Below are 26,261 nucleotides of genomic sequence, written 5' to 3'. Positions count from 1 at the left end.
AAGTGCTTTGCTATGAGACATAATTTTAAATGTCGTCCTCTCCATGTGATAAAAAAAATATTATTAAATTAAAAGACAATAAATTGCATTTACATTGATAATTATAAAAACATTGCTCAAGTTCTTTGCTTTGTCTTGGTTCACAATGTTCTTGGGGGTAACAATCTGCTTTATCACTTTCTCTGCAATGTATCATTTGAATAATAGTTACAATTGTCCAATTCATGATAATCTTTTACTCCAGCCACTGTTGAGGAAACAAACTGTCCTGTAGGAACAGTCAGAAAGACTGTTGGTGCAGCAGCTGTTACTGATTGTGCTCCTTGTGATGCTGGATACTATTGTTTGGAAGGCTCGTCAGTACCTACGGGACTATGTGAGAAAGGATACTACTGCCCTACCGATATAACTAATACCTACGGCTCAGTGCCAGCTCTGATTGGTTCATATGGTTCTAGACAGGTAAAACTTACAGTTAATGTAAAATGGCTTATTTTCTTAAATTTAAAAGTACAGATCTGTTAATGAGATTTTATACTTTTCTTTTCCTTACTCATCTTCCATATAGATCAAAATTTTGTGAGGACAATTTTCCTTTTTCATCGATTGCAAAACTATAGAAAATTCAACTCATTGTGAAATTTTCCACTTAACAGAAATTTGTTTTACCCAATTAAAGAGGCTTAACTTACTGTTACTGTTTATTCAAAATTGTTGGAGATTTTTTTGTTATTGCAAAAAATTATATCATTATAGGTTTTGCCAAAAAAATTAATTGAAATGTTGATAGTATTTATACTTGTATACAGCATTTACTGAGATGACAATAATTATTCTCAGATTTTTGTCCATTCTTAAAAAAAAAGCAAAAATAAAAGTATATGAAATTTCCGAATTTACAACATATTCTGTCATTTCATTTTACAGGCCCAGTGTCCAGAAGGTACCTACACTGATGTTGAGGGTACCCCTGATCTAGCCAGTTGTAAACCCTGTAGTGCTGGATATTATTGTCCCATAGCCTCCAGTGTTGAGACCCTATGTGATAGAGGATATTACTGTGTTGCCAACTCCTCCAAACCAGAACCTTGTCCTATAGGAAGATATGGAAATGTATCTGGTACGTATCATATTGTATTAGATTTGACCTCAGTGACAGAGAGGTCTGAGTAGTTCATCTACATTATCACTAGCCTTTAAACAACAAGGTTGTAAATTCAAACCCCTTTATGACAAAATGTGTTCCCCCTCAGATCTTATTTGACTAAATTGAAGTTTTCCATCTGAAGGTTTGTGGTTTACTCCAGACATTCCACCAACAAATAATGATCTGAATACTGAAAGAGGGACAAAAGATACCAAAGGGACAGTCAAACTCATAAATCTAAAACAAACTGACAACGCCATGGCTAAAAATGAAAAAGACAAACAAACAACAGCACACATGACACAACATAGAAAACTAAAGAATAAACAACACGAACCCCACCAAAAAACTAGGGGTGATCTCAGGTGCTCCGGAATGGTAAGCAGATCCTGGTCCACATGTGGCACCCGTCGTGTTGCTTATGTGATAACAAATCCGGTAAATAGTCTAATTCGGTAGGTCACATTCATGAAAGGGAAGGGGATTGTAGTTACGACGTAGGGAACATGAAAGTGGAGTCAAATAATCATTTAATCATTCAAAGATATAGATTTCTGTATTCCCTTTTTATATGCAGTCTATTAGTTTTTCCCAATACTTTTTAAATAATGGATTAAAATGCCTTGTGAAAAAAGTTGTATTTTTAGCATCCTATTTTGGCCCCCTTTTACTGTAGAAATATTAAGTCACCTGAGGAGAAGCTGTCAATATGATTCAATGATACAGTCAAATGCTTAGTTTACCAGATATTTGCATATTCTTGTAATTTTGTGTTTTCAGGACTACCATCCCTGGAGAGCTGCCCACTCTGTGACCCTGGACAGTATTGTGATGCACCAGGTCTCCTCCAGCCCAGAGCTCCCTGTGACCCTGGTTACATCTGTATTCTAGGAGCTACCAGTTCATCACCAACAGATGGCGTCACTGGATCATTGTGTCCAGCAGGAGGATATTGTGTACTAGGTACAAAAAGTTCAAAAATATTTTGAAAAATTGTTTATTTTAATGCCAATTGTATTGTTTCATTGCTTATTGGTTTTTTATGTAAAATTTGTATGAACAAAGAAAGAGTAATGTGAAACCATTTAGAAAATACATCTGAATATTTTAAAGATGCATTCATAGGGAGTGAAAATATCAGTCAAAGTGGCTATAAGGTAACTTTTATCAAAGTAACCTCTATCAAGCCAAATCCTTTTTTTTTTTGTCACTTTCTTTTTGTCCCTTTTTTTCCTTTTTGATTATGTGTGTGTCTTGAACCTCTAGTAAAATGTCACCTCCCTTTTTAGATAATTTCTCTCTGATTCCAAATGTGATATTTAAGTCCTGGTTTGACTGTACGTTCATATAATTATAATTTTAGGTTCCTATGAAGCAGCGCCATGTCCATTAGGAACTTACAGTAATACCTCTGGAGCTGTGAATGATTATGATTGTACGGACTGTGACCAAGGATATTATTGTTCCTCCGTGGCTGGAGGTGCTCCTACAGGACAGTGCTGGGGAGGACATTTTTGTAATGGTAGTGCTAAAGTACCATACCAGTGGGAGACAGATCCAGGTAAGATTTAGGAAAAGTTTACGTAATACTGTGGATTCATTTATTTCCATGTTAATCAATTTTTTTGGATTAAAGAAGACTTCCATTTTCAAGGATTTTTGATTTTTTGGTTTTGACAATTTGCATTCAAAGCCTTTAGAAATTTTGTAATAGGTTGATCATTTGACTTAGTGGTTCACCTCTTCCCACAAAGACCACAAAATTTGGTATCCAAGTGAAGCAACAGTAGTGTTAATTATGGAAATTTTTGCGACTGGGTTCATTTTGCTATCACTTAAAATGCACCAAAATCAAAATATCTTACTTGCAAATAGTATCTAGAATGCAACAATATTGCACAATATGTAATCCCAAGCGATTGTTAATGTTAGAATTTGTCCTCCACACTAAAATGTATGTATCAAAAACATGAAACATGAAACAACAACTTGCAAAGAAATAAACTGGTGTACAACAGTTAAATTTGCCTTAAACATTCATTTTTTGGATTCTGAAAATAAGAAGATGTGGTATGATTATCAATTAAACATCTCTCCACTACAGACTAAATGATTGTAGAAGATTAGCAACTATATATTATTGTATGGCCTTCTACAATGAGAAAAGTTTATACCACATAGAAAGCTATAAAATGCCCACAAATGAAAAATGTAATACAATTCAAATGAGAAAACTAACTGCCAGATTTATGTACAAAATAGTAATGGATAGCTGCTTAACGTCCAGTGGCAAATTAAAACGCATATTCAGGACAAGAATGAGTTGATGAAATAGGATATTATCCCTGCTTTAATATGTACTAGACCGACAAACTAAGCTTGATTTTTAACATCCTAGTTGACAAGGTAACTGTCTGTAGGAAGACATATCACATTACCTTGACTCATAATTCTGACTCGGAGCTGACCAGTCTTTGCTCTTATTCTTAAATGAAATACTGTGGATTCATTCATTTTCATGGATATCAATTTGTTCGTCGATATTTAATTTCAAGGTTTTGCTGAAGTCTACCTACAAGCCTATAGAACATTCATATTTTGTCGAACATTTGATTTTGTGGTTCATCTTTACCCATGAAATCCACGAAAAACTGATATCACATAAATAAAATTAATCCATAATAATGCGTTTTCAGGTCACTTTGCTATAAATGGCTCTACAGCCCAGGAGGAGTGTGAGATAGCTACGTTCATGCCTTACCATGGTTACGCTGAATGTTTCGAGTGTCCACCTGGAGCCTACTGTCCAAATAAAGCCATGACAGAATTCTTCATTTGTCCAGCTGGAAAATACTGTGCAAACGGAACTTATGTGCCATTAGATTGTCCACCAGGAACATTTTCTGATAGGTAAATGTATAATTCAAAAGTTGCTGCAGTTAGTGCAGTTAGGACAGGCACACTTTAGGTAGATTTACGTGAATTATAAGAACAGCTAGAAAAAGTATAATACCTTATTTAGAAATCAATTTGCAAAGAACAAATTCACTTACAGCCAATATAATGATGCTTGATATATAGATGTAAGAAGGTATAGGTTGAGTCCCAATAAGACAACTCTTCATCTAAGTCACAATATGTAAAAGTAAATCATTTTAAGTCCATGACGGTCTTAAACAAGGAGCCTTGGTTCACACTGAGTCTTAAACAAGGAGCCTTGGTTCACACTGAGTCTTAAACAAGGAGCCTTGGTTCACACTGAGTCTTAAACAAGGAGCCTTGGCTCACACTGAGTCTTAAACAAGGAGCCTTGGTTCACACTGAACAGCAAGCTATAAAGAGCTCCAAAAATGACTAATGTAAAACCATTGAAACAGATAAAACCAACGGTCTAAACTATATTAAAAAACTGAGATTCTATTTTTAAGTTCTTATCAACTGTTTCAGAGTGCAAATAATGATTTAAGGGTTGGAGATATTGACCGCAAGCATGATTAAAGTTACTTATTTCTTGAAAATGAGCATTTAATACATTAACATTGGTATCAACACTCTAAAGTTATCATAAATATTCTTATAAGAAATGTAGAGTTAGAAAGTTTTACAATGAAAATAATGCAAGATTTATAATTTAATAACATTGCCAAAATTTTTCATATAAAATTTGAATTTCAGAGAGAATATGACAGACATTTTTAATTGTACCGACTGTCCAGCTGGGTCATTTTGTCAGGATCGTGGTTCTGTGAATGTAACGGGGCCATGTAAAGCTGGCCACATTTGTTACGGAAACGCCCTGTCGGATGATCCTGTATATAACAATGATACAGCTGGAAATAAGACAATAATTACATATGGAGACTCTTGTCATCCTGGATACTACTGTCTGGCTGGTACTGCAGTGATGACACCATGTCCGAGAGGGACATATAACCCTGACAGAGGCGGCACGTCAGAGGCAGCAGCATGTCTACCATGTGATCCTGGGACATATTGTAACGACACAGCACTCACTGATGTTTCTGGTAAGTGGCAGTTTCTGTTTGTCAGGAATTCATGTGTTCTTTTTATATTATGATGTCAAAATTTTACGGGAACTTGTGTGATGTCCAGTAATGGAGGACAAATAGCATAAAGGTGTATTGTAGTCATTAAAATTTAAAAACAATAATACAAATTATTTTTCATCCCTAAATTAGCCTCAATGTGAAGAAATGTGACCTAATGTGAAATCAACATTGCAGTAAAAATAACTTTAATAATATTTTTGCTGAATAAGGACAACAGTTAATTAATTACTGTAAAAAATCTAACTTTAGAAAGCTTGATATTCTATTTTGTGACTGGTGCAAATAACTAATTATTTTGCAAAAGAAAAAGAAAACTATATTAAGTAAATATTAATTTCATAATGTGGAATTTCATTTGTCTTTTCACAGGTGATTGTGATGCTGGATATTATTGCACAACAGGATCGTGGATTCCTGACCCAGTTAACAGTACCGAGGGTGACATCTGTCCACTATATCACATCTGTCCAACAGGAAGTGATGCACCACAACAATGTGCCATTGGTTACTATGCCAACAACACTGGTCTATCTGTGTGTACCTTGTGTATAGCAGGATACATGTGTTATCCAGGTGTTGCACCACAAATATGTCCACAAGGTAAGATGTGTTTCTATGACAACAATACCTGTCTGTGCTGGTTTGACTTTAACTACACAGGCAGCTGGTACTAATTGTTATCAATAATGTTAACAATTTTGTTAAATTAAAATATAAGTTTGGCATAATTTTCTCTAAAAAGCTTAATCTCCAGAAGTTTAGATTTGATTTTATTAAAAAATGTTGATGTTGTGGTAAAAATTAGAATTTTTTTGCATGTATAATTTTTTGAATTATTGGTGAGGGACAACAATGTGTGATATTCTCTAATTTTTGTGTTATTTTCACATTTCCTGACTGGTGTGAGAAAAATATTTCTCCTCACTAGTGTAAAATCTGTTCTGTGCAAATGATAGGTTGAAATTTAATTGTGACATTAAATTTTCTTGATTTCCTTTGAATTTTCTTATTGTCACGTCATGAAAAAAGGCGACAATGTCTGATGACGTCACATCAAATGTACACAACTTTCCTCAATTCTTTGAGAAGGAAGGAAAAAAATCATTAGAGAAACAAATTCCTCCACTGTAACTGGTGTATTACAATATTTCTCCACTCTCAACAGTTAAATTTTAAGCCTCACACTTTAAATATTAAAATTTAACTGTCTTGAGTCGATAAATCTCGTAATACACTTGTTGCAGTTGTGGAATCTATATTTACGATATCAGGATATGCAAGTTTTAATTTTGCAAAAAATCTTTCCTGTTGTAATTTTTCGCAGAACGAAAACATAACAAAAACTTTGAAATTTATTTGTATTTCATTTGATGTTTAAATAAATAATTTCAGGATATTACTGCCCAGCTAGTACAAACGCCCAACAATTACGTCAACCCAAGGCCTGTCCTGTGGCGACCTATGGTAATCGTGAAGGTCTGGAGGCGGACACAGACTGTACAACATGTGATGGAGGATATTACTGTGAAACCACAGGTAGGTTTTACTATATTACTGTGAAACCACAGGTAGGTTTTACTAATGACTATAGATTCATTCACTGTAATAAATACGGCAAATTTCACAAGAAGTAAATTTCTTATGTCACACCAAGTTTTACTCTTGTCTGTCTGTACTACCGAAAGTAGTTTCCGTTCTCTAATTTTAGTTTGCCTCAATCCATTGTTATGCTATCAGGGGCATTATCTATGTCATTGCCTCAATCCATTGTTATGCCATCAGGGGCATTATCTTTGTCATTGCCTCAATCCATTGTTATGCCATCAGGGGCATTATCTTTGTCATTGCCTCAATCCATTGTTATGCCATCAGGGCATTACCTTTGTCATTGCCTCAATCCATTGTAATGCCATCAGGGGCATTATCTTTGTCATTGCCTCAATCCATTGTAATGCCATCAGGGGCATTATCTTTGTCATTGCCTCAATCCATTGTAATGCCATCAGGGGCATTATCTTTGTCATTGCCTCAATCCATTGTAATGCCATCAGGGGCATTATCTTTGTCATTGCCTCAATCCATTGTAATGCCATCAGGGGCATTATCTTTGTCATTGCCTCAATCCATTGTTATGCCATCAGGGGCATTACCTTTGTCATTGCCTCAATCCATTGTTATGCCATCAGGGGCATTATCTTTGTCATTGCCTCAATCCATTGTTATGCCATCAGGGCATTATCTTTGTCATTGTCTCAATTCATTTTTATGCCATCAGGGGCATTATCTTTGTCATTGCCTCAATCCATTGTTATGCCATCAGGGGCATTATCTTTGTCATTGCCTCAATCCATTGTAATGCCATCAGGGGCATTATCTTTGTCATTGCCTCAATCCATTGTAATGCCATCAGGGGCATTATCTTTGTCATTGCCTCAATCCATTGTAATGCCATCAGGGGCATTATCTTTGTCATTGCCTCAATCCATTGTTATGCCATCAGGGGCATTATCTTTGTCATTGCCTCAATCCATTGTTATGCCATCAGGGGCATTATCTTTGTCATTGCCTCAATCCATTGTAATGCCATCAGGGGCATTATCTTTGTCATTGCCTCAATCCATTGTAATGCCATCAGGGGCATTATCTTTGTCATTACCTCAATCCATTGTTATGCCATCAGGGGCATTATCTTTGTCATTGCCTCAATCCATTGTAATGCCATCAGGGGCATTATCTTTGTCATTACCTCAATCCATTGTTATGCCATCAGGGGCATTATCTTTGTCATTGCCTCAATCCATTGTTATGCCATCAGGGGCATTATCTTTGTCATTGCCTCAATCCATTGTAATGCCATCAGGGGCATTATCTTTGTCATTGCCTCAATCCATTGTAATGCCATCAGGGGCATTATCTTTGTCATTACCTCAATCCATTGTTATGCCATCAGGGGCATTATCTTTGTCATTGCCTCAATCCATTGTTATGCCATCAGGGGCATTATCTTTGTCATTGCCTCAATCCATTGTAATGCCATCAGGGGCATTATCTTTGTCATTGCCTCAATCCATTGTAATGCCATCAGGGGCATTATCTTTGTCATTGCCTCAATCCATTGTAATGCCATCAGGGGCATTATCTTTGTCATTGCCTCAATCCATTGTAATGCCATCAGGGGCATTATCTTTGTCATTACCTCAATCCATTGTTATGCCATCAGGGGCATTATCTTTGTCATTGCCTCAATCCATTGTTATGCCATCAGGGGCATTATCTTTGTCATTACCTCAATCCATTGTTATACCATCAGGGGCATTATCTTTGTCATTGCCTCAATCCATTGTAATGCCATCAGGGGCATTATCTTTGTCATTACCTCAATCCATTGTTATGCCATCAGGGGCATTATCTTTGTCATTGCCTCAATCCATTGTTATGCCATCAGGGGCATTATCTTTGTCATTACCTCAATCCATTGTTATGCCATCAGGGGCATTATCTTTGTCATTGCCTCAATCCATTGTTATGCCATCAGGGGCATTATCTTTGTCATTGCCTCAATCCATTGTTATACCATCAGGGGCATTATCTTTGTCATTGCCTCAATCCATTGTTATGCCATCAGGGGCATTATCTTTGTCATTGCCTCAATCCATTGTTATGCCATCAGGGGCATTATCTTTGTCATTGCCTCAATCCATTGTTATGCCATCAGGGGCATTATCTTTGTCATTGCCTCAATCCATTGTTATGCCATCAGGGGCATTATCTTTGTCATTGCCTCAATCCATTGTTATACCATCAGGGGCATTATCTTTGTCATTGCCTCAATCCATTGTTATGCCATCAGGGGCATTATCTTTGTCATTGCCTCAATCCATTGTTATGCCATCAGGGGCATTATCTTTGTCATTGCCTCAATCCATTGTTATGCCATCAGGGGCATTATCTTTGTCATTGCCTCAATCCATTGTTATGCCATCAGGGGCATTATCTTTGTCATTGCCTCAATCCATTGTTATGCCATCAGGGGCATTATCTTTGTCATTACCTCAATCCATTGTTATGCCATCAGGGGCATTATCTTTGTCATTGCCTCAATCCATTGTTATACCATCAGGGGCATTATCTTTGTCATTGCCTCAATCCATTGTTATGCCATCAGGGGCATTATCTTTGTCATTGCCTCAATCCATTGTTATGCCATCAGGGGCATTATCTTTGTCATTGCCTCAATCCATTGTTATGCCATCAGGGGCATTATCTTTGTCATTGCCTCAATCCATTGTTATGCCATCAGGGGCATTATCTTTGTCATTACCTCAATCCATTGTTATGCCATCAGGGGCATTATCTTTGTCATTGCCTCAATCCATTGTTATGCCATCAGGGGCATTATCTTTGTCATTGCCTCAATCCATTGTTATGCCATCAGGGGCATTATCTTTGTCATTGCCTCAATCCATTGTTATGCCATCAGGGGCATTATCTTTGTCATTGCCTCAATCCATTGTTATGCCATCAGGGGCATTATCTTTGTCATTACCTCAATCCATTGTTATGCCATCAGGGGCATTATCTTTGTCATTGCCTCAATCCATTGTTATGCCATCAGGGGCATTATCTTTGTCATTGCCTCAATCCATTGTTATGCCATCAGGGGCATTATCTTTGTCATTGCCTCAATCCATTGTAATGCCATCAGGGGCATTATCTTTGTCATTGCCTCAATCCATTGTTATGCCATCAGGGGCATTATCTTTGTCATTGCCTCAATCCATTGTTATGCCATCAGGGGCATTATCTTTGTCATTGCCTCAATCCATTGTTATGCCATCAGGGGCATTATCTTTGTCATTGCCTCAATCCATTGTAATGCCATCAGGGGCATTATCTTTGTCATTACCTCAATCCATTGTTATGCCATCAGGGGCATTATCTTTGTCATTGCCTCAATCCATTGTTATGCCATCAGGGGCATTATCTTTGTCATTGCCTCAATCCATTGTTATGCCATCAGGGGCATTATCTTTGTCATTGCCTCAATCCATTGTAATGCCATCAGGGGCATTATCTTTGTCATTACCTCAATCCATTGTTATGCCATCAGGGGCATTATCTTTGTCATTGCCTCAATCCATTGTTATGCCATCAGGGGCATTATCTTTGTCATTGCCTCAATCCATTGTTATGCCATCAGGGGCATTATCTTTGTCATTACCTCAATCCATTGTTATGCCATCAGGGGCATTATCTTTGTCATTGCCTCAATCCATTGTTATGCCATCAGGGGCATTATCTTTGTCATTACCTCAATCCATTGTTATGCCATCAGGGGCATTATCTTTGTCATTGCCTCAATCCATTGTTATGCCATCAGGGGCATTATCTTTGTCATTACCTCAATCCATTGTTATGCCATCAGGGGCATTATCTTTGTCATTGCCTCAATCCATTGTTATGCCATCAGGGGCATTATCTTTGTCATTACCTCAATCCATTGTTATGCCATCAGGGGCATTATCTTTGTCATTGCCTCAATCCATTGTTATGCCATCAGGGGCATTATCTTTGTCATTGCCTCAATCCATTGTTATGCCATCAGGGGCATTATCTTTGTCATTGCCTCAATCCATTGTTATGCCATCAGGGGCATTATCTTTGTCATATATTTCATTATTTGTTATTATATTAGAGTAGGATTACAGAACAAGAAAATTCAGTGACATAAGCATTTAGCATAAGAATGACAAAATTGAATATAGCAAAAATTAAACAGTCTTGAAATCTTGACAGTTTATCGTATTTCTATATTTTCTTCAAATACATTATAAACTTGTTGAACGTTGACAATGAATTATATGAAATACAGTATTTTTTTTTAAAACCATTGCATATTTTTGATTCTATGTTTTATTTTTTCCATAGCTCTCACCAATGTAACAGGTCCTATACAAGCAGGACACTTCTCACAATATGGATCAGGAGTGTCCACCCCTGGTGACGACCCTGGAATCATTTCTGGCGTTTGTCCAAAAGGTCATTATTGTCCTGAGCAGAGTTCTCTACCAACATCCTGTCCAGCCGGAACTTATGGGTAAGTACATCACAAAGGTTACCATAGTGATTATTGTTGAATAATTTCTATTACTTATTTTGTCTTGAACAAAAATATATCCAGTAAAATGTTGTTGATTTTCTTTGTGTATCTATTGTGATGACCTTGGTTGTCCTTCAAAACATAATTTTCATTACTATGGATTCTGTATTTTTCTCAGAATTCCAACTTTTTTATTTTATTTTATTTGCAAAACTGATTAACAGTTATTTGTAAAAAAAATGTATCTAAACTGATTTATGGCTGCATTAGATAATACAACTTTTTCTAAATCAATGAAAATAAATGAATCAAATGCTGTTTAGTTTTTAGGGTTGTGGCTAATATTTACAGAGCTGGTCATACTTCAATGGTTGACGAAATACTCATTAAATTGCTAACTACAGACTGTAAACTAGTGTCAAACTATACATTCAATATTTCAAAAATCAGAACTCAGTTACTTTCTCATTGTGATATTTAAATAATCTTGTTATAAAATGTTCTTGAAGTATTAATTTCATATTTTCTATATTAGCGCAAATTATAGATATTAATTGACAGTGCTTCGTAAGCCTTTGAAGGCTGGCTGATTGACTTTGTATCAATGTATGTAAAATAAATGTTATATCAGGTTGCACTATAAATTAAATTATATATATATCAAGTGTTCAAGTTTTATTAAACTCTGAGTCAATCTAATTCAAAAAGGATATATTTTATTCTCATTGAAGGGTTATTGGATAACATCTTTGAAATCATTGAGAACAAGCTAAAAATTAATAATAGGTTGTTAATTATAAAATCTCCTTCCCTCACATTTAATTTAGGACCAGCCTTACTTTTTTCATTATTACAGATTTTCGATCAAGCTACAATCTGAGGCTGCCTGTACAAGTTGTGATGGAGGATACTATTGTCCCAGTCAGAACATGACCGACAAAGGACCACAGTGTACTGCTGGGTACTATTGTAGCGCTAAATCACCTGAACCAACACCTGTCAATGAAACCTTTGGAGATATATGTCCTGCAGGTATGTCAAACAAATATCACTCTAGCTATTTATATAAGAATGTATAGACTTGGTGCAGATTTTAGATGGAAAAAAATGAGACTGGTTTATATCTATTAAAATAAGCTCCCTTTAGTTTTTCATAAATTTGTAATATGACATTGAGGAGTTATTGTACTTGATACATTAAAAAAGGAACATGCATATCATGCCTTCATTATGGGATATAACTGATGAGACAAGTTTATTAAATGTACACTAAAAAAACCCAGGTCTATCTAATTGACAATAATTAGGTAGATACTTAAGGAAGTCATATATTCCCTTCATACACAAACATGACCATGTTTTGAATCAGTGGCATTTCAAACAATCATTATCTTTAGGTCCTGCTTTTGAATTTTTTGTTTAATGCACTTCACTTTTTTTAAATTGTCAGATATAGTAATTGGCCCAATGCATCTCGGGAACAACAGTTTTCTATATTTAAAATATTATATTATTCTTTATAAAATAAATCAAAAGTAGGAATAATGCATTTAGAAACACTGTACTACACCAACCAGACAGGAATGTCAGTATGTTACATTATACCATTGATCTATTTTACTTTCAGGATCCTACTGTGAGATTGGATCACAAGGTCACACGCCATGCCCAGCAGGGTACTGCACCAACCAGACAGGAATGGCATCATGTTACATTATACCATTGATCTATTTTACTTTCAGGATCCTACTGTGAGATTGGATCACAAGGTCCCACGCCATGCCCAGCAGGGTACTATACCAAGCAGACAGGAATGTCAGCATGTTACATTATACCATTGATCTATTTTACTTTCAGGATCCTACTGTGAGATTGGATCACAGGGTCCCACGCCATGCCCAGCAGGGTACTACACCAACCAGACAGGAATGGCATCATGTTACATTATACCATTGATCTATTTTACTTTCAGGATCCTACTGTGAGATTGGATCACAAGGTCCTACACCATGCCCAGCAGGGTACTACACCAACCCGACAGGAATGTCAGCATGTTACATTATACCATTAATCTATTTTACTTTCAGGATCCTACTGTGAGATTGGATCTCAGGGTCCCACGCCATGCCCAGCAGGGTACTACACCAACCAGACAGGAATGGCATCATGTTACATTATACCATTGATCTATTTTACTTTCAGGATCCTACTGTGAGATTGGATCACAAGGTCCTACACCATGCCCAGCAGGGTACTACACCAATCAGACAGGAATGGCATCATGTTACAATTGTCCAGTCGGACACTATTGCTTAGTCGGTACATCAAGTCCAGAACCTTGTCCCATGGGATACTGGTGTCCTATCAATTCAGAGCTACCATATGCAAATCCATGTCCTACAGGGAAATACAATAACAACACTGGACAGGATCAGGCTACAGATTGTACTGCTTGTCCACCAGGGTGAGTACAGGATTGTGATGATTTTATATAAGAATTCAAGATGATGTGAGGAATATATGAATGAGACAGAAACTTAATGACAAAAACAAAATGGTCAAGTAGTGCATCTACTGTTTAACTTACCTGTCAACACAGAGTTTTCGGTTGAAATCTCATAATCAGCAGGTGTGTCTGACTCCAGTCTTAAGGATGTTTGCAAACTCTATTTTTTGATTTTCTGTCAGATTTTCGGAATCCTCTGGTTTATCCAGGTATTGTCAATGAAAAAAATTTGCCCACTAACCCTTACTTTTCTTTTCATAATTTTATAACATAAAGTTTAAGAAGCCATATTTCAAAATTTTATAAAATTCTTGTTACTTTTTCATAGTTTTTGAAATGAATAAGGTGCCAATGTTAAATATATGAAAAACCTAGAGAGAATTATTTCCCTCCATATTTTCAATGGCTTATATCTCGAAAACAAGCACATGGACCCTCCATTTTTTTCTACTGTTTAAGGTTCATGTGGACCCTATGGTTAAAATGGCCGTATTTTCACCTCAAAATTTTCTCTGAGTACAGGCAAACCTGTGCATCTGGAAAAGTTTTAAGGCATAGCATGCCCTAGATAAATAGAATTCAAATGCATTGTATGATTTAGAAAATTCATAACTTAACTGGATTTTGCCGTACACTTTTTTTGTGATAAAATTAACAAACAGTTGAGTTTACCTTGAAATGGTCCACTCAGGTACACAGTTTAAATAACCAATTATTGTCAGGTATCTATTGTCCATCTAATGTCCATGTCAATTAAAAATGCTCACTTTAATTTTTACCTGTGGGGAAGTTCTCAAACCTGTTTCCCAACTTAGTTTATTTTGGCACCTTCTGGAGGAATGAAAAAAAGTGCATGGCAAAATCCTGGTAAGTTTTTATTTTTCTAAATCATAAAACATATTTAAAATTCATTTATCTAGGGCATGCTATGCCTTAATTGTTTTACAGATGCGCAGGTTTGTCTGTACTCAGAGTAACTTTTGAGGTGAAAATACGGCCATTTTAGCCATAGGGTCCACATGAACCTTAAGTTACTTTATTTATATACTATCAATTTATAATAGTCTTTTAAAAAGCTTGTTATTTTTTAACAGAGGAGCGAACATCCTTAATTGGCTAGGGCTGTCTGTTTTCCTGTCAATGATCGTTGTTTCTATATGTGATCTATGGCTCTTCCTCCACAAATAAAAAATAGCCATCATGCTATATCAAAGATGGCTAAAGGTGGTGTTGAATACCAATTTCAATAAAGAACTGAAGGTCAACAATCTGTCTTGAAATATCTACGTATACAAAATGTAAAACTCCTTATGGGTCTAATACTAGTATAGGTGGTTATTATGATGTTAGGTTAAAACTCCATAGATGTATTGATTTTCACAATGACATGTATACAAATTCTTGCAAATTAAAAAATGCTGAGCTAGTGTTTTAATAATTTGAATGTATAAAGAATTATATTGAATATAGTGTTTTAAGCCAAAAACAAATTTTAAGAATTATGACATAAGCATTATGAGTTGGAAATATTTATGAAGTTTCTTAATTTTGTTTACCACAGATATTACTGTGAAACACAAGGACTTGCCATGCCAACAGGGGAATGTAATGGAGGATGGTATTGTATAGAAGGATCAGAGTTTGCAGAACCTAATGTGGTGGCCCAAGGAGGGGAGTGTCAGGCAGGCAACTTCTGTCCTAATGGTAGTTCTACACAGACACCTTGTACACCAGGATACTATTGTGACAATAATGGTAATATGTCTTGCCTTCTTGCCCATCTTTGACAATAGTTGTAAATTTCTTGTATTCTTGCAAATCTTTGACAACAAAGTTAAATTAGACGATGAATTGAATATTTTGTAACACTGCATGACCATTTGAAAGTAGCTGGACAATTTAAAATCATTTTAGTCAATTATGAGGAAAAAAAGGTAAAACAACATTTGGTTTAAAAACTAAAGGTTTCAACAATATAATAACAATAGAATTATAATTCCATGTGCTCACAAAATTTAATTTTGCAGATGCAGGACATTTTATGACGAATAAAATGATTTGTATTTCAGGTTTATCCAATGAGACTGGTCTGTGTTCAGCAGGATATTATTGTAATGGGGGATCTTCTACACCAACACCAGTAGGTCAGGCTTATGGTAAGTATTTGTTTTATTGTTTGTTTAAGCTAGACAACATAGTCCAGACCATACAACATTTTGTTTTTGTACCTGTTATCTGGACCATGTATTCTTTGTTTGTCTTTGTTTCTATATCTGATTTGGAAAGTACTTTTGATTACACCATAACCTGTGAGCCAGATTTATTGAAATTACATCAAATATTTTCCACTCTCACCTATTTCCTCAGGCGTGCATTAATAACCAGCTATATATGAGGATCTTTTTTGTCAAGACATGTTGAAAGTCAATGCTAGTTTAGGTAAACCATTGTATTTTGTAAATTAGGGTGAAATTGGTGTATTTGACAGTGGCTTCTAGGATAATTGATATTTCTGAAAAATTGATTCTTAAAGTTCATAAAGGAGAATTCATGAAAATACTGTTGACTATTAGCAACAGCTGTACTGGCTATCATACAAAATATTTATTTTTTTTAAATAATTTAATTCAACTCTATGCTAAAGTATGATATTCAATTTATCAAATGTCATTCTTATAGATCCTATATTAACATTATATAGTAATATTTTTTTCCATAAATTCCAGGTGATGTATGCCCAATGGGTCAGTATTGTCCTATTGGTAGTCCAAGTGGTACTAACTGTCCCCCAGGGACTTACCTTAATACAACAGGGAGTACAGACCTCTCTGACTGTCATACCTGTCTACAAGGGTATTACTGTGCTGGGTATGGAAACCCTGCAGCATCAGGACCATGTACTGTGGGATATTATTGTCCTACTGGAATGAATATCACAACACCAGGAGAATACACATGTCCTCAAGGTATGTTGCGATATATTGCCTTTAGATTGTTATAAAAAAATCAATAACAGGCTTCACACTCATGCAGTGGTATTCTATTACATAAATAATATACATGCAGGCACAATTTTACTGAATGAGTGAATATATATAAAGTAGCAAAAAGTCAACTCCTAAATGAAAAATATGGAGTATTTGTTCAGGGAACAACACACAGAAATATACTGAAAATAGAAGCAGACATAAACTTCTCCTTGGAGCTTTTTTAGAAGCCTGGAATCTTAGGGGTACAAAATTAGCAACAAAGCCACTCACTTTACATTCTGTAGTGACACCTGTTTGATCATCATATACAATAAGAAAGTAAAAATTACTTAGTAGAAAAAAAGAACAAAAAATGAAATGTTATGGGCTTAAATATTATTCTGTAATTATAGGCCATTACTGCCCAGAAGGAAGCCATCAGCCAATCAGATGTGATTCAGGAACTTATCAAGATGAGACTGAACAGGGAACCTGTAAAGTATGTCCTACTGGTTACTTCTGTGACAATGTCAAAGCACCAGTAGTATTGTATAACAGTTCTGTTTGTCTAGAAGGTTGGTAAAATGATTTCTGTTAAAAAACCCTTAAAAAAAGTATTTTACTGGTACTATTTTTATCTGATGCATTTTTGCCATAGACCTAGTAATTCACTTTTTACACAAATGATTTTTAAAATTCAGCTAGACTGTTTTCAAAATAAATAAGCCCCAAAGAAAATATTTTTGATGGATTCTTGATCAACACCTATTACTTTTTATTAATAGCGTTAAATTTTAACCTTTATATCATTGGTTGTTATTGCAAACTTTTTATATCAAAATATTTGATCAAAGCAATGTTAATCACAGTAACTTTATTCATTGAAAGAATGATGTAGGTCAATATTCCCTATTATTTTAATTTCAGGCTATTACTGTCCAAATGGTACTAAGTATGACAATGAGTACCCTTGTCCCACTGGAACATACAGTAACTACACAGGTCTACAAACGGAGTCTGACTGTCTCTTGTGTCCTGGTGGATATTATTGTGATTTACAAGCCCAGACAGATTATTCCAAGATTTGTTCTGCAGGGTAGGTGTTCAAGAACTATACCATGTGACTTGTCCCTGATATATACTCCCACAAAAAGCCACAAGTTACCTCTGTCCCACAATAACAAAAATGTCCCACAATAACAGAAAGGAACTACACATGTCTACAGATGGAGTTAGATGGTTTTATTGAAGTTTTATAGTGTTCACAGTGTTATATTGAAGCACCATGACAAATCTTGCAAGCATTTACTTGTTTTAATTAATGAGACTGTTCACAATGACAACTCTTGCATGCATAACTTATTTTTAAAGATTAAACAGAATGAATAACATAGCTGACTGTTTTATTGCTCTAATGATGATATCTAAATCCAAATGTCATTTTTCAGATACTACTGCCGACAAGGGGCAATGACTGGAACACCTAACCAAGGAACAGATGCTGATGAATGTCCAGCTGGTCACTATTGTCCAATCCAGACCACTGAACCGGTCAAATGTCCAAAAGGAACATACTCAAACATGACCAAACTGATTGCAGAAAGTGAATGTGTCAACTGTACTGCAGGTAATGTCTTATTATATCCCAACTCATTGATTGGCTGGTATGCTACAAAATTAGATAAAATTAAACATTAAGGTGGTACCCAACACTTTCACTAAAATTAATTTGGCTCGTTTAATTTTTATAAAATTTTGTCAAAGTATTTACTTCGACACTTAAACAAAAATATAAAAATTAAAAATTTTTTGAACCAACCGTTTTGCCAGAAAAATTACACTGGTTATATAGCAATTTGACAAACACCAATTTTGATCATTGAGAAGCTTAATATTCCTTTTACAACACAACATAATTAAACGTTTAGCTGACTTTACAGAGTTATCTCCCTGTAGTGTTAGGTACCACCTTAAAGAATAAAAAGATGTCAACTCAACAACACCACAAACTGATATAGTTTATGCTTCTGTGACTTCATGATTTGAAACAAGATAATCAATTTTAGATTTCCAAAAGGCCTGAGTAAGCCTATCAAAATCAGTGGTGATATTTACAGAAAAGCTATTCCAAGAATTCAAGATATAGAAAATTATTTAATTACATAATGACAGAAAAAACACTCTTTAGTTTTAATTGTTGTTTGATCTTGAAATGAATATGATTTAATATCTAAATTCTTTGATTAGCTGTTCTTTCTATTACAATTTTGGCCATGGCCTTTTTAATCAAGTAAAACAAAATCTAAGGAATTTTATCATATTTTTGGCATTCTCAATTCATTTGTGATGCAACTAATCAACACACATTATTATCTGATTAATTAAACAAGAGCAACCATTAGTTTTTTACTTTAATGAAAAATCACTATTTCATTGCATTCATATATTTCAGGTTACTATTGTGGACAGCTTGCTTTACTAGATCCAGAGGGTTTCTGTCAGGAGAGATACTATTGTCCTGAAAGTTCTGACCTGGCTACATTCCTGGACTGTCCAATGGGTGCCTACTGTCCAACAGGAAGTGCTGTACCCACACTGTGTCCAAATGGTATGAAATAATAATTTGGCTTGCATAGAAATAAAATACTTTGTTCTTTTTTTTAATTATCATGTAACATGTTTCCTCTCCATGCTTTTTAGTCTATAAGTGAAAGGCGGAAGGAACTTTTTCTAGAAACCATGATTGAGCTTTTATTTTTCAGGAATTTCTGAATTGACATCTATAGGGAATCAGGAATTCAGAATGACACTGTATTTAATTTTTTTAGGAACCTACTCAAATGCAACCAACTTGAAGATGAGTTCTGAATGTACAATTTGTCCAGGTGGTTATTATTGTGAAACAGAGGGACTCATAATACCAACAGGATTGTGTGGAGAAGGTAGGAGAATTATCTTCTCATAGTTTATCTATTGCAAACCAAATGAAAGTTTTCTACAGAGTTATCTCCTCTTGGTTAAGGTATTCAAACCTTTGTCTGTTCTATCGTCCCATTGAATAAATCCAATAGCTATTGTTCCCTGTGTATTTTATTCTCAGGGACCTTTAAATGTCTTCTAAGAAAGAGAAATCGATCACTCATTGATTAATTTACCTGAGTAAAAACTTTTAAGTTGATGAAAATGCATATATATATATTAACTCACAAACTGCATATGATGTAGTATTTATTCAATATCAATAATATTTTGATATATTCAATGAATTTTGTTATGGCCCTGCAACGAAGTTGTCGGTGCCATATAGTGTTACCCTTGTCCGTAATACAGTCATTCCATAATTCCGTCATTCTGTCATTCCGCCATTCTGTCATTCCGCAACAAACCATTATTCAGACTTTTTTCTAAATGCCTTCTGATATTGGGCAGATTTTTGGTATGTGAGTTAACCATGATGAGTTATGGATTGAGTTCAAGTTTTGTTCCGCTCAGCTAATTTTTGCCGAAATTACGGGCTATGGACTTTGATAAATTGTTGAAAATCACAGTTATACAGACTTTTTTTAAAACGCTTTCAGATATTGGGCTGATTTTTGGCATGTGAGTTTAACCATGATGAGTTACAGATGAAGTTTAAGTTATGTTCTGCTCGGCTAATATTTGCCGAAATTATGGGCTATGGACTTTGATAAATTGTTGAAATCACAGTTATACAGACTGATTTTTGATATGTGAGACTACCATCATGTTTGTGTCCACATGTGTTATTGAAATTGCAGATTTTTCAACTTTTTGAGACGGGGCCATTCATGTCACTTTGACACATCTAGTTTATACATATATTGATAATATCTGAATACTGTTTGAAAGACTTTTTTTCTTATTTTTACATGTATATTACAGGTTTAACCCTCTAACCTCATACTTTTGTTTATTTTCAGGATACTATTGTCCAGATGGAACCATACAAAAAGAACCACCATTGACCTTCTGTCCAGTAGGAAATTACTGTCCAACAGGTGTCTCCCAACCTATACCATGTAGAAATCAGACAGAGGTATGTATAGTAAGAATGTGCTATGTCAAACCTTTCTTTTCTTGTCGTGAAGGGAGGTGTACTAAGAAGAACGAAGAATGGAAAAATTGCTTGTATATTGCTGGGTAACCAATTGCCATGAAACAATAAATAGTGGGCTTCAAGCACAAAACACATGAAATGAAAACAGCATATGCTATATATTTTTTATTCATTTAAGTCCTTGGTTTAGTAACATGGCTGATATCAGGACTTATTTTGGAAGCTGTTGTGACATTCATTATAACAACTTTTTTCTTCAGAATAACCACACCCATGCCATTGAATGCTACCCATGTCCAGCAGGATTCTACTGTGCCATCTCAGGCCAAAGTGAGATCTGCCCTGCAGGATACTACTGCCCTGCTGGCACTGGATTGGACTGGAAGAGCTGCCCAAGAGGAACATACAGTAATGTACTAGGACTATACGATGAAAGCCAATGTAAACCATGTCCTGCTGGGCAATTTTGTGATGGGGAACATCTTACAACACCTTCAGGTAAAACATAGGGAGTTTTTCAAATACTTTTTTGTGGTAGAGGAATTTGTAATGGGAATATATACCACTAATTTTTGGGCTTGAAAAAGTTTTTTGAGAAAAAATCCACAATAATTCCATTTTCTGTAAAAGATTCTCAAGTATTTAAACTTATAGTTTCACCCTCCTCATGAAAACATCGAAAAAATAATAACACAGGATAAATAATTAACCCACAGTATACACTTATTATTATGTGTATTTATATTGAACAAGATGATTATGAAATTTGTTAACACTTCGATAGCTGGTACAAATAATTCAACTTAGATGATGTTCAAAATTATATTTGCTTTAATATTTCAGGTGATTGTTCTGCTGGTCATTGGTGTATGCAGGGAATAGACAGAGATTATCCAAATGGTCTTAACCAATCTAGTCTGCTCAACAACACATGTTATGATGACAGAGAGCTCGGATATGGTGGTATTTGTTTCCGTGGTCACTACTGTCCAATGGCAACATCTTATCCAATCGTTTGTGACAATGGAACTTATGCAAATGTAGAAGGCTTATCATCATGTGATCAGTGTCCAATGGGTAAGATTTTATCTGTACATGACCTATAACAGTATTTTCTGCATTCTTGATGCATTTCCTCGAGAAAAAAAAAAAAAAGCGTAGCGAACAGGCTGAAGAACTTCACAATGTATTTAGCAGCTGAAAGATGATATCTTTATGCCAAAAAAATTGATAATCTGTTTAAAGTACAGTTTCTGGTTTTCACTCCTGAACAATTTTATGTTTGTTGACCGATGACAAAGATGACATTTCAAAGTTATGATATGAGAATAATCGAGCAACTGAGCAGTGAGATAAAGGTGCAAGGAAATATCATTATGTTAATTATTTTTTCAGGTTATTATTGCCCACAAGGAACAGCCAATTATACTGATTACCCATGCCCTACTGGTCACTACTGTCCTGTTAGTACCAAGAACTGGAACCAGTATCCATGTAACTCGGGAACATTTAACAACCAAACAATGAGAACTGCTAGTGGAGACTGTCTAAGTTGTACAGGTAGGTCAACACATTATTAAAATCAAGTCTAGAAAACCTCATTAAATTTAAGCAAGCTTTAAGCCAGAAATTATGTAGAATTTGTAAATAAACTGCATATTTGTGGAGGTATAAATATCTTAGTATTTGTCTTGCTGACTTTGAATGTTTTACATAGTTTATACATGTTTACATATTGCCATTTTATTTTCAACCTTCAAAATTACAAACAGTGAGTTATATCTTGATGTTAACTATTTATAAAAGATCTTCATTCTGTTATTAACAATCTCAAGCTGGAGTTTTGGAACAGGTTTACTTTTTATTATGAAGTTGAGATATCTAAAGCTGATATACCCAAATTCATACTGAAAGAATTTGACCTCCCTAGCAGGTGACAGGTTCAAATTGGACTTTCCCCCTTATGACTGTTGTCTTGGCCTGAATGAAATCTTTTAATTGATTTTCCTTTTTTCAGGAGGATATTACTGTGGACAGACTGGTTTATCTGAACCATCTGGTCCCTGTGCTGCAGGATTTTATTGTGATGGTGGCTCCATTGTTGACATGCCATCTGGTGCTGGTGGGAACCATTGCACTGCAGGGTACTATTGTCCTGAAGCCTCAGCTTTTGCTGTAGCATGTGACCCAGGTTATTACTGTGCTAATGACAGACTTAACGAAACATCTGGAAAATGTAATCCTGGATATTACTGTACCAGTCTTGCTACTGTAGCTAATCCTATTGATGGAACAACAGGTAACCAGTTCATTTCTTAAACTGCTAATTTATATGGCGGTGTTCATGTGAAGTATAGATTCATAGGTATACAAGTAAATTTTAAAAACATTGTTTCAAATTTTTCTTATCATCCAGTTTTTTTTTTAAACAGAATAGATTAGAAATGAGGAATCTAAGTAGGAGAGGGGAATTAATACCTTTTTCATTTATTTTCTGTAGTTGTAACGCCTCATTTTGTGGTTAGGGAATTTCATTGGTAGCCAGAATGGAGTAGATTGAATTGTAAATGGCATAATAAAGACTTTTAGTCTGGCAGTTCCCTTGTCTGATTCATACAGAAATTTCCCTTTGACCTTCAAAATGCAAATTTAAGAACTTATCACAACTCTTAAAACTGTATTATGTACAATGCATAGTATTGTGGAACTTAAATCAAATGATTACAAAGTTAGTTATAACATATTGAATATGGGCATTCAAAACAAATTAGTAAATTTTGTATATAAAGTTTTGTAGTAAATATAGTTAATTTCATAAATTTTATGATCTGATATAATACAGGAAACATCTGTCCAGAGGGAGCTTATTGTCCAGAAGGAAGTACATCTCCTACCCTGTGTCAAGCAGGATATTACCTCAATAGTACGGGAAATGACGATATGTCAGACTGTATTCTGTGTACGCCTGGAATGTACTGCGGTGGAAGTGGTAACAGTGTTCCCGATGGATTGTGTAGTGCTGGATGGTATTGTCCAGGTGGTCAAGACACGGACATGCCGACGGGATACAATTGTACACTAGGACATTATTGTGCAGAGGGTAGTTCAGCACCATTGCGATGTGCTTCAGGTTCATACCAAGATGAGCTCGGACAGTCGATTTGTAAGGGATGTCCAGACGGATTTTTCTGTGATAACGTTATGGATCCGGTGGTACTATACAACAATTCCTACTGTCCAACAGGATTTTACTGTCCAGAAAATACAACCATGTCCAATGAATTCCCTTGTCCAACTGGAACATTTAATAACGGAACACACCAATCTTCAGTGAGTGATTGCCAACAATGTTCCGGTGGTATGTACTGTGACCAAACTGGTCTCAGTCAACCTGTTGGACAATGCCAGTCGGGTTATTATTGTCTTTATGGAGCAAATAGTTCTACACCGTCTCAACCAAGTAATGCTGATATCTGTCCTGAAGGTCTCTATTGTCCAATGGGTACAGTCAGCCCTCAGTCTTGTCCTCCAGGAACATTTAATCCTACAACAGGAAGACAGAGTGTAGATGAATGTACTAATTGTACCTCTGGTTATTATTGTCCTAGTTACAACATGACAGCAGCAGTCGATCTGTGTCAAGCAGGTAAGTAAATATATGTTTAGTTGGTAGTTGATTTGTGTCTAGCACATTTGTTGATTAGTGTCTAGCACGTTTGTTGATTAGTGTCTAGCACATTTGTTGATTAGTGTCTAGCATGTTTGTTGATTAGTGTCTAGCAGGTATTTGATATTTCTACAAGAAGGCAAGATATATTAATTATATCTTTTCTTTTGAAAATGTAAAACAGTACTTTTTGCCAGACCAAGAAATGCAAAAAAAAAGATAAAACTAGAAATGTTTCTTGAATAAAAACAATTTTAAGTTTCTAAATATACAGGATATAGGAGATCAGTTTATTAGAAAAACTCCTTGATAAGTTTTAAAAAATATTTTTACAATGTAAAATGATCTAATTTGAATAAGATGTATACATTTTTATGCAAATGTAATACTTTTTCCAGGATATTACTGCCCCAGTAAGGCTGATGTAGCTGCCTTCATTATATGTCCAGCTGGATCTTATTGTCAAACAGGAAGTGGTACACCAACAGCCTGTCCAGCAGGGACTTTCTCAAACATGACAGGACTCACAGCAGAAGCTCAGTGTACTAATTGTACTGGAGGGTACTACTGTCCTGATACAGGTAATTATTTCATTTGATAAAAAGGCTATCTAGTATGAAAGGTCATTGTGTGGCCTTCAAAAATGAGCAAAACCCATACTTCAAAGCACTCTATCAAAGGCCAATAAAGAACAAATTTAAAACAATTCAAACAAGAAAACTTAACATCCTGATCAATGTACAAAACAATAAACAAAACACAAATAGGATATATTTAAATGCAACTACCGACAACCTCTAAATTGCAGGCTCATCATAGCTCATTCAATTTATGTCTTTTCAATTTTGAAAATGTGCATTTAACTGTAATACAGAAACAATAATTTTCATTATACCTCTCCCTATTAAAAATGGGGTATACTGTATTACCTCTGTCTGTTTGTCCATCTGTTAGTCTGTCAGTGAGCACTTATTCTCAGATTCACTTGTTTAATCTTTTTATAACAGAATTAGATTACTGTTTTATAAAAGGGAAAACTTTCACTTGAGGTTCATTTTTACTAAATTCAAGGTTTAAAATATGCTTTGCTTAGTAAGAATCAAAGATTAGAAAAATATGAAAATAAACCATCATAAACAAATTTGGCATTTGAAATTTTGTAACTTAAACTCTGTGATTATTCACCACTTTTCAATATACATATATGTTTATGTTTATGTTTTGTAGGAATGACAGACACTGGATACCAATGCTGGGGAGGATACTACTGTCCCACAGGAATATCTGTTCCAAACCCTGTGGGGTACCTCTGTCCACAGGGACTGCATTGTCCAAATGGAAGTGAAATTTACAAGGTAATATTTAAGTTAATCTCAAGTGAACCATGACAGAGCCATACTTTGTATATATGTTACATCTATCAACATTAATAATTCAGTTATGACCGTTAAACATCTAAAGGAAAGATTGACTGTAAATGAATGCCAAATGCTAATTTCTACCCTATTTCCACTTAAACAATGATACTGCTTTCTCCATCAAAAGTTATATGTTTTTCACATAATTGACTTATTTTAATTCATCTAACTCAGAGACATCTTAAAATTCAAGAAGAAGAAAAAATACAACAAAAGTAATAAGGTAGAAATACTTGATAGAATACTTGAGTACTGGATCATAGACAATGAACAAAGGGATTTATCGGTGCATTGAAAACTGTTGAA

The 26,261-nt window shown here is 35.2% G+C and overlaps 1 protein-coding gene across 1 annotated transcript in view; it reads left to right on the top strand.

Annotated features, from left to right (window-relative positions):
- LOC139503561 (uncharacterized) overlaps positions 1-26,261 on the top strand; it is a 139,517-nt gene that overhangs the window by 37,735 nt on the left and 75,521 nt on the right. Inside the window, exons 26-52 of the mRNA XM_071293363.1 lie at positions 245-462; positions 928-1,120; positions 1,928-2,110; positions 2,511-2,708; positions 3,844-4,057; positions 4,823-5,172; positions 5,587-5,817; positions 6,610-6,753; positions 11,146-11,314; positions 12,174-12,349; positions 13,520-13,781; positions 15,385-15,578; positions 15,893-15,979; positions 16,550-16,789; positions 17,206-17,367; positions 17,720-17,888; positions 18,241-18,419; positions 19,245-19,400; positions 19,621-19,734; positions 20,734-20,849; positions 21,131-21,368; positions 21,714-21,947; positions 22,266-22,430; positions 22,888-23,169; positions 23,713-24,516; positions 24,936-25,118; positions 25,765-25,892. Coding sequence (XP_071149464.1) covers positions 245-462; positions 928-1,120; positions 1,928-2,110; positions 2,511-2,708; positions 3,844-4,057; positions 4,823-5,172; positions 5,587-5,817; positions 6,610-6,753; positions 11,146-11,314; positions 12,174-12,349; positions 13,520-13,781; positions 15,385-15,578; positions 15,893-15,979; positions 16,550-16,789; positions 17,206-17,367; positions 17,720-17,888; positions 18,241-18,419; positions 19,245-19,400; positions 19,621-19,734; positions 20,734-20,849; positions 21,131-21,368; positions 21,714-21,947; positions 22,266-22,430; positions 22,888-23,169; positions 23,713-24,516; positions 24,936-25,118; positions 25,765-25,892 — 5,789 coding nt within the window. The remainder of the gene's footprint in view (positions 1-244; positions 463-927; positions 1,121-1,927; positions 2,111-2,510; positions 2,709-3,843; positions 4,058-4,822; positions 5,173-5,586; positions 5,818-6,609; positions 6,754-11,145; positions 11,315-12,173; positions 12,350-13,519; positions 13,782-15,384; positions 15,579-15,892; positions 15,980-16,549; positions 16,790-17,205; positions 17,368-17,719; positions 17,889-18,240; positions 18,420-19,244; positions 19,401-19,620; positions 19,735-20,733; positions 20,850-21,130; positions 21,369-21,713; positions 21,948-22,265; positions 22,431-22,887; positions 23,170-23,712; positions 24,517-24,935; positions 25,119-25,764; positions 25,893-26,261) is intronic.

This window comes from Mytilus edulis, chromosome 14, assembly GCF_963676685.1.
Source record: "Mytilus edulis chromosome 14, xbMytEdul2.2, whole genome shotgun sequence".
Lineage (NCBI taxonomy): Eukaryota > Metazoa > Mollusca > Bivalvia > Mytilida > Mytilidae > Mytilus > Mytilus edulis.
The sequence above is the reverse complement of the archived record's forward strand: the minus strand, read 5'-3'. Positions and strand labels throughout refer to the sequence as shown.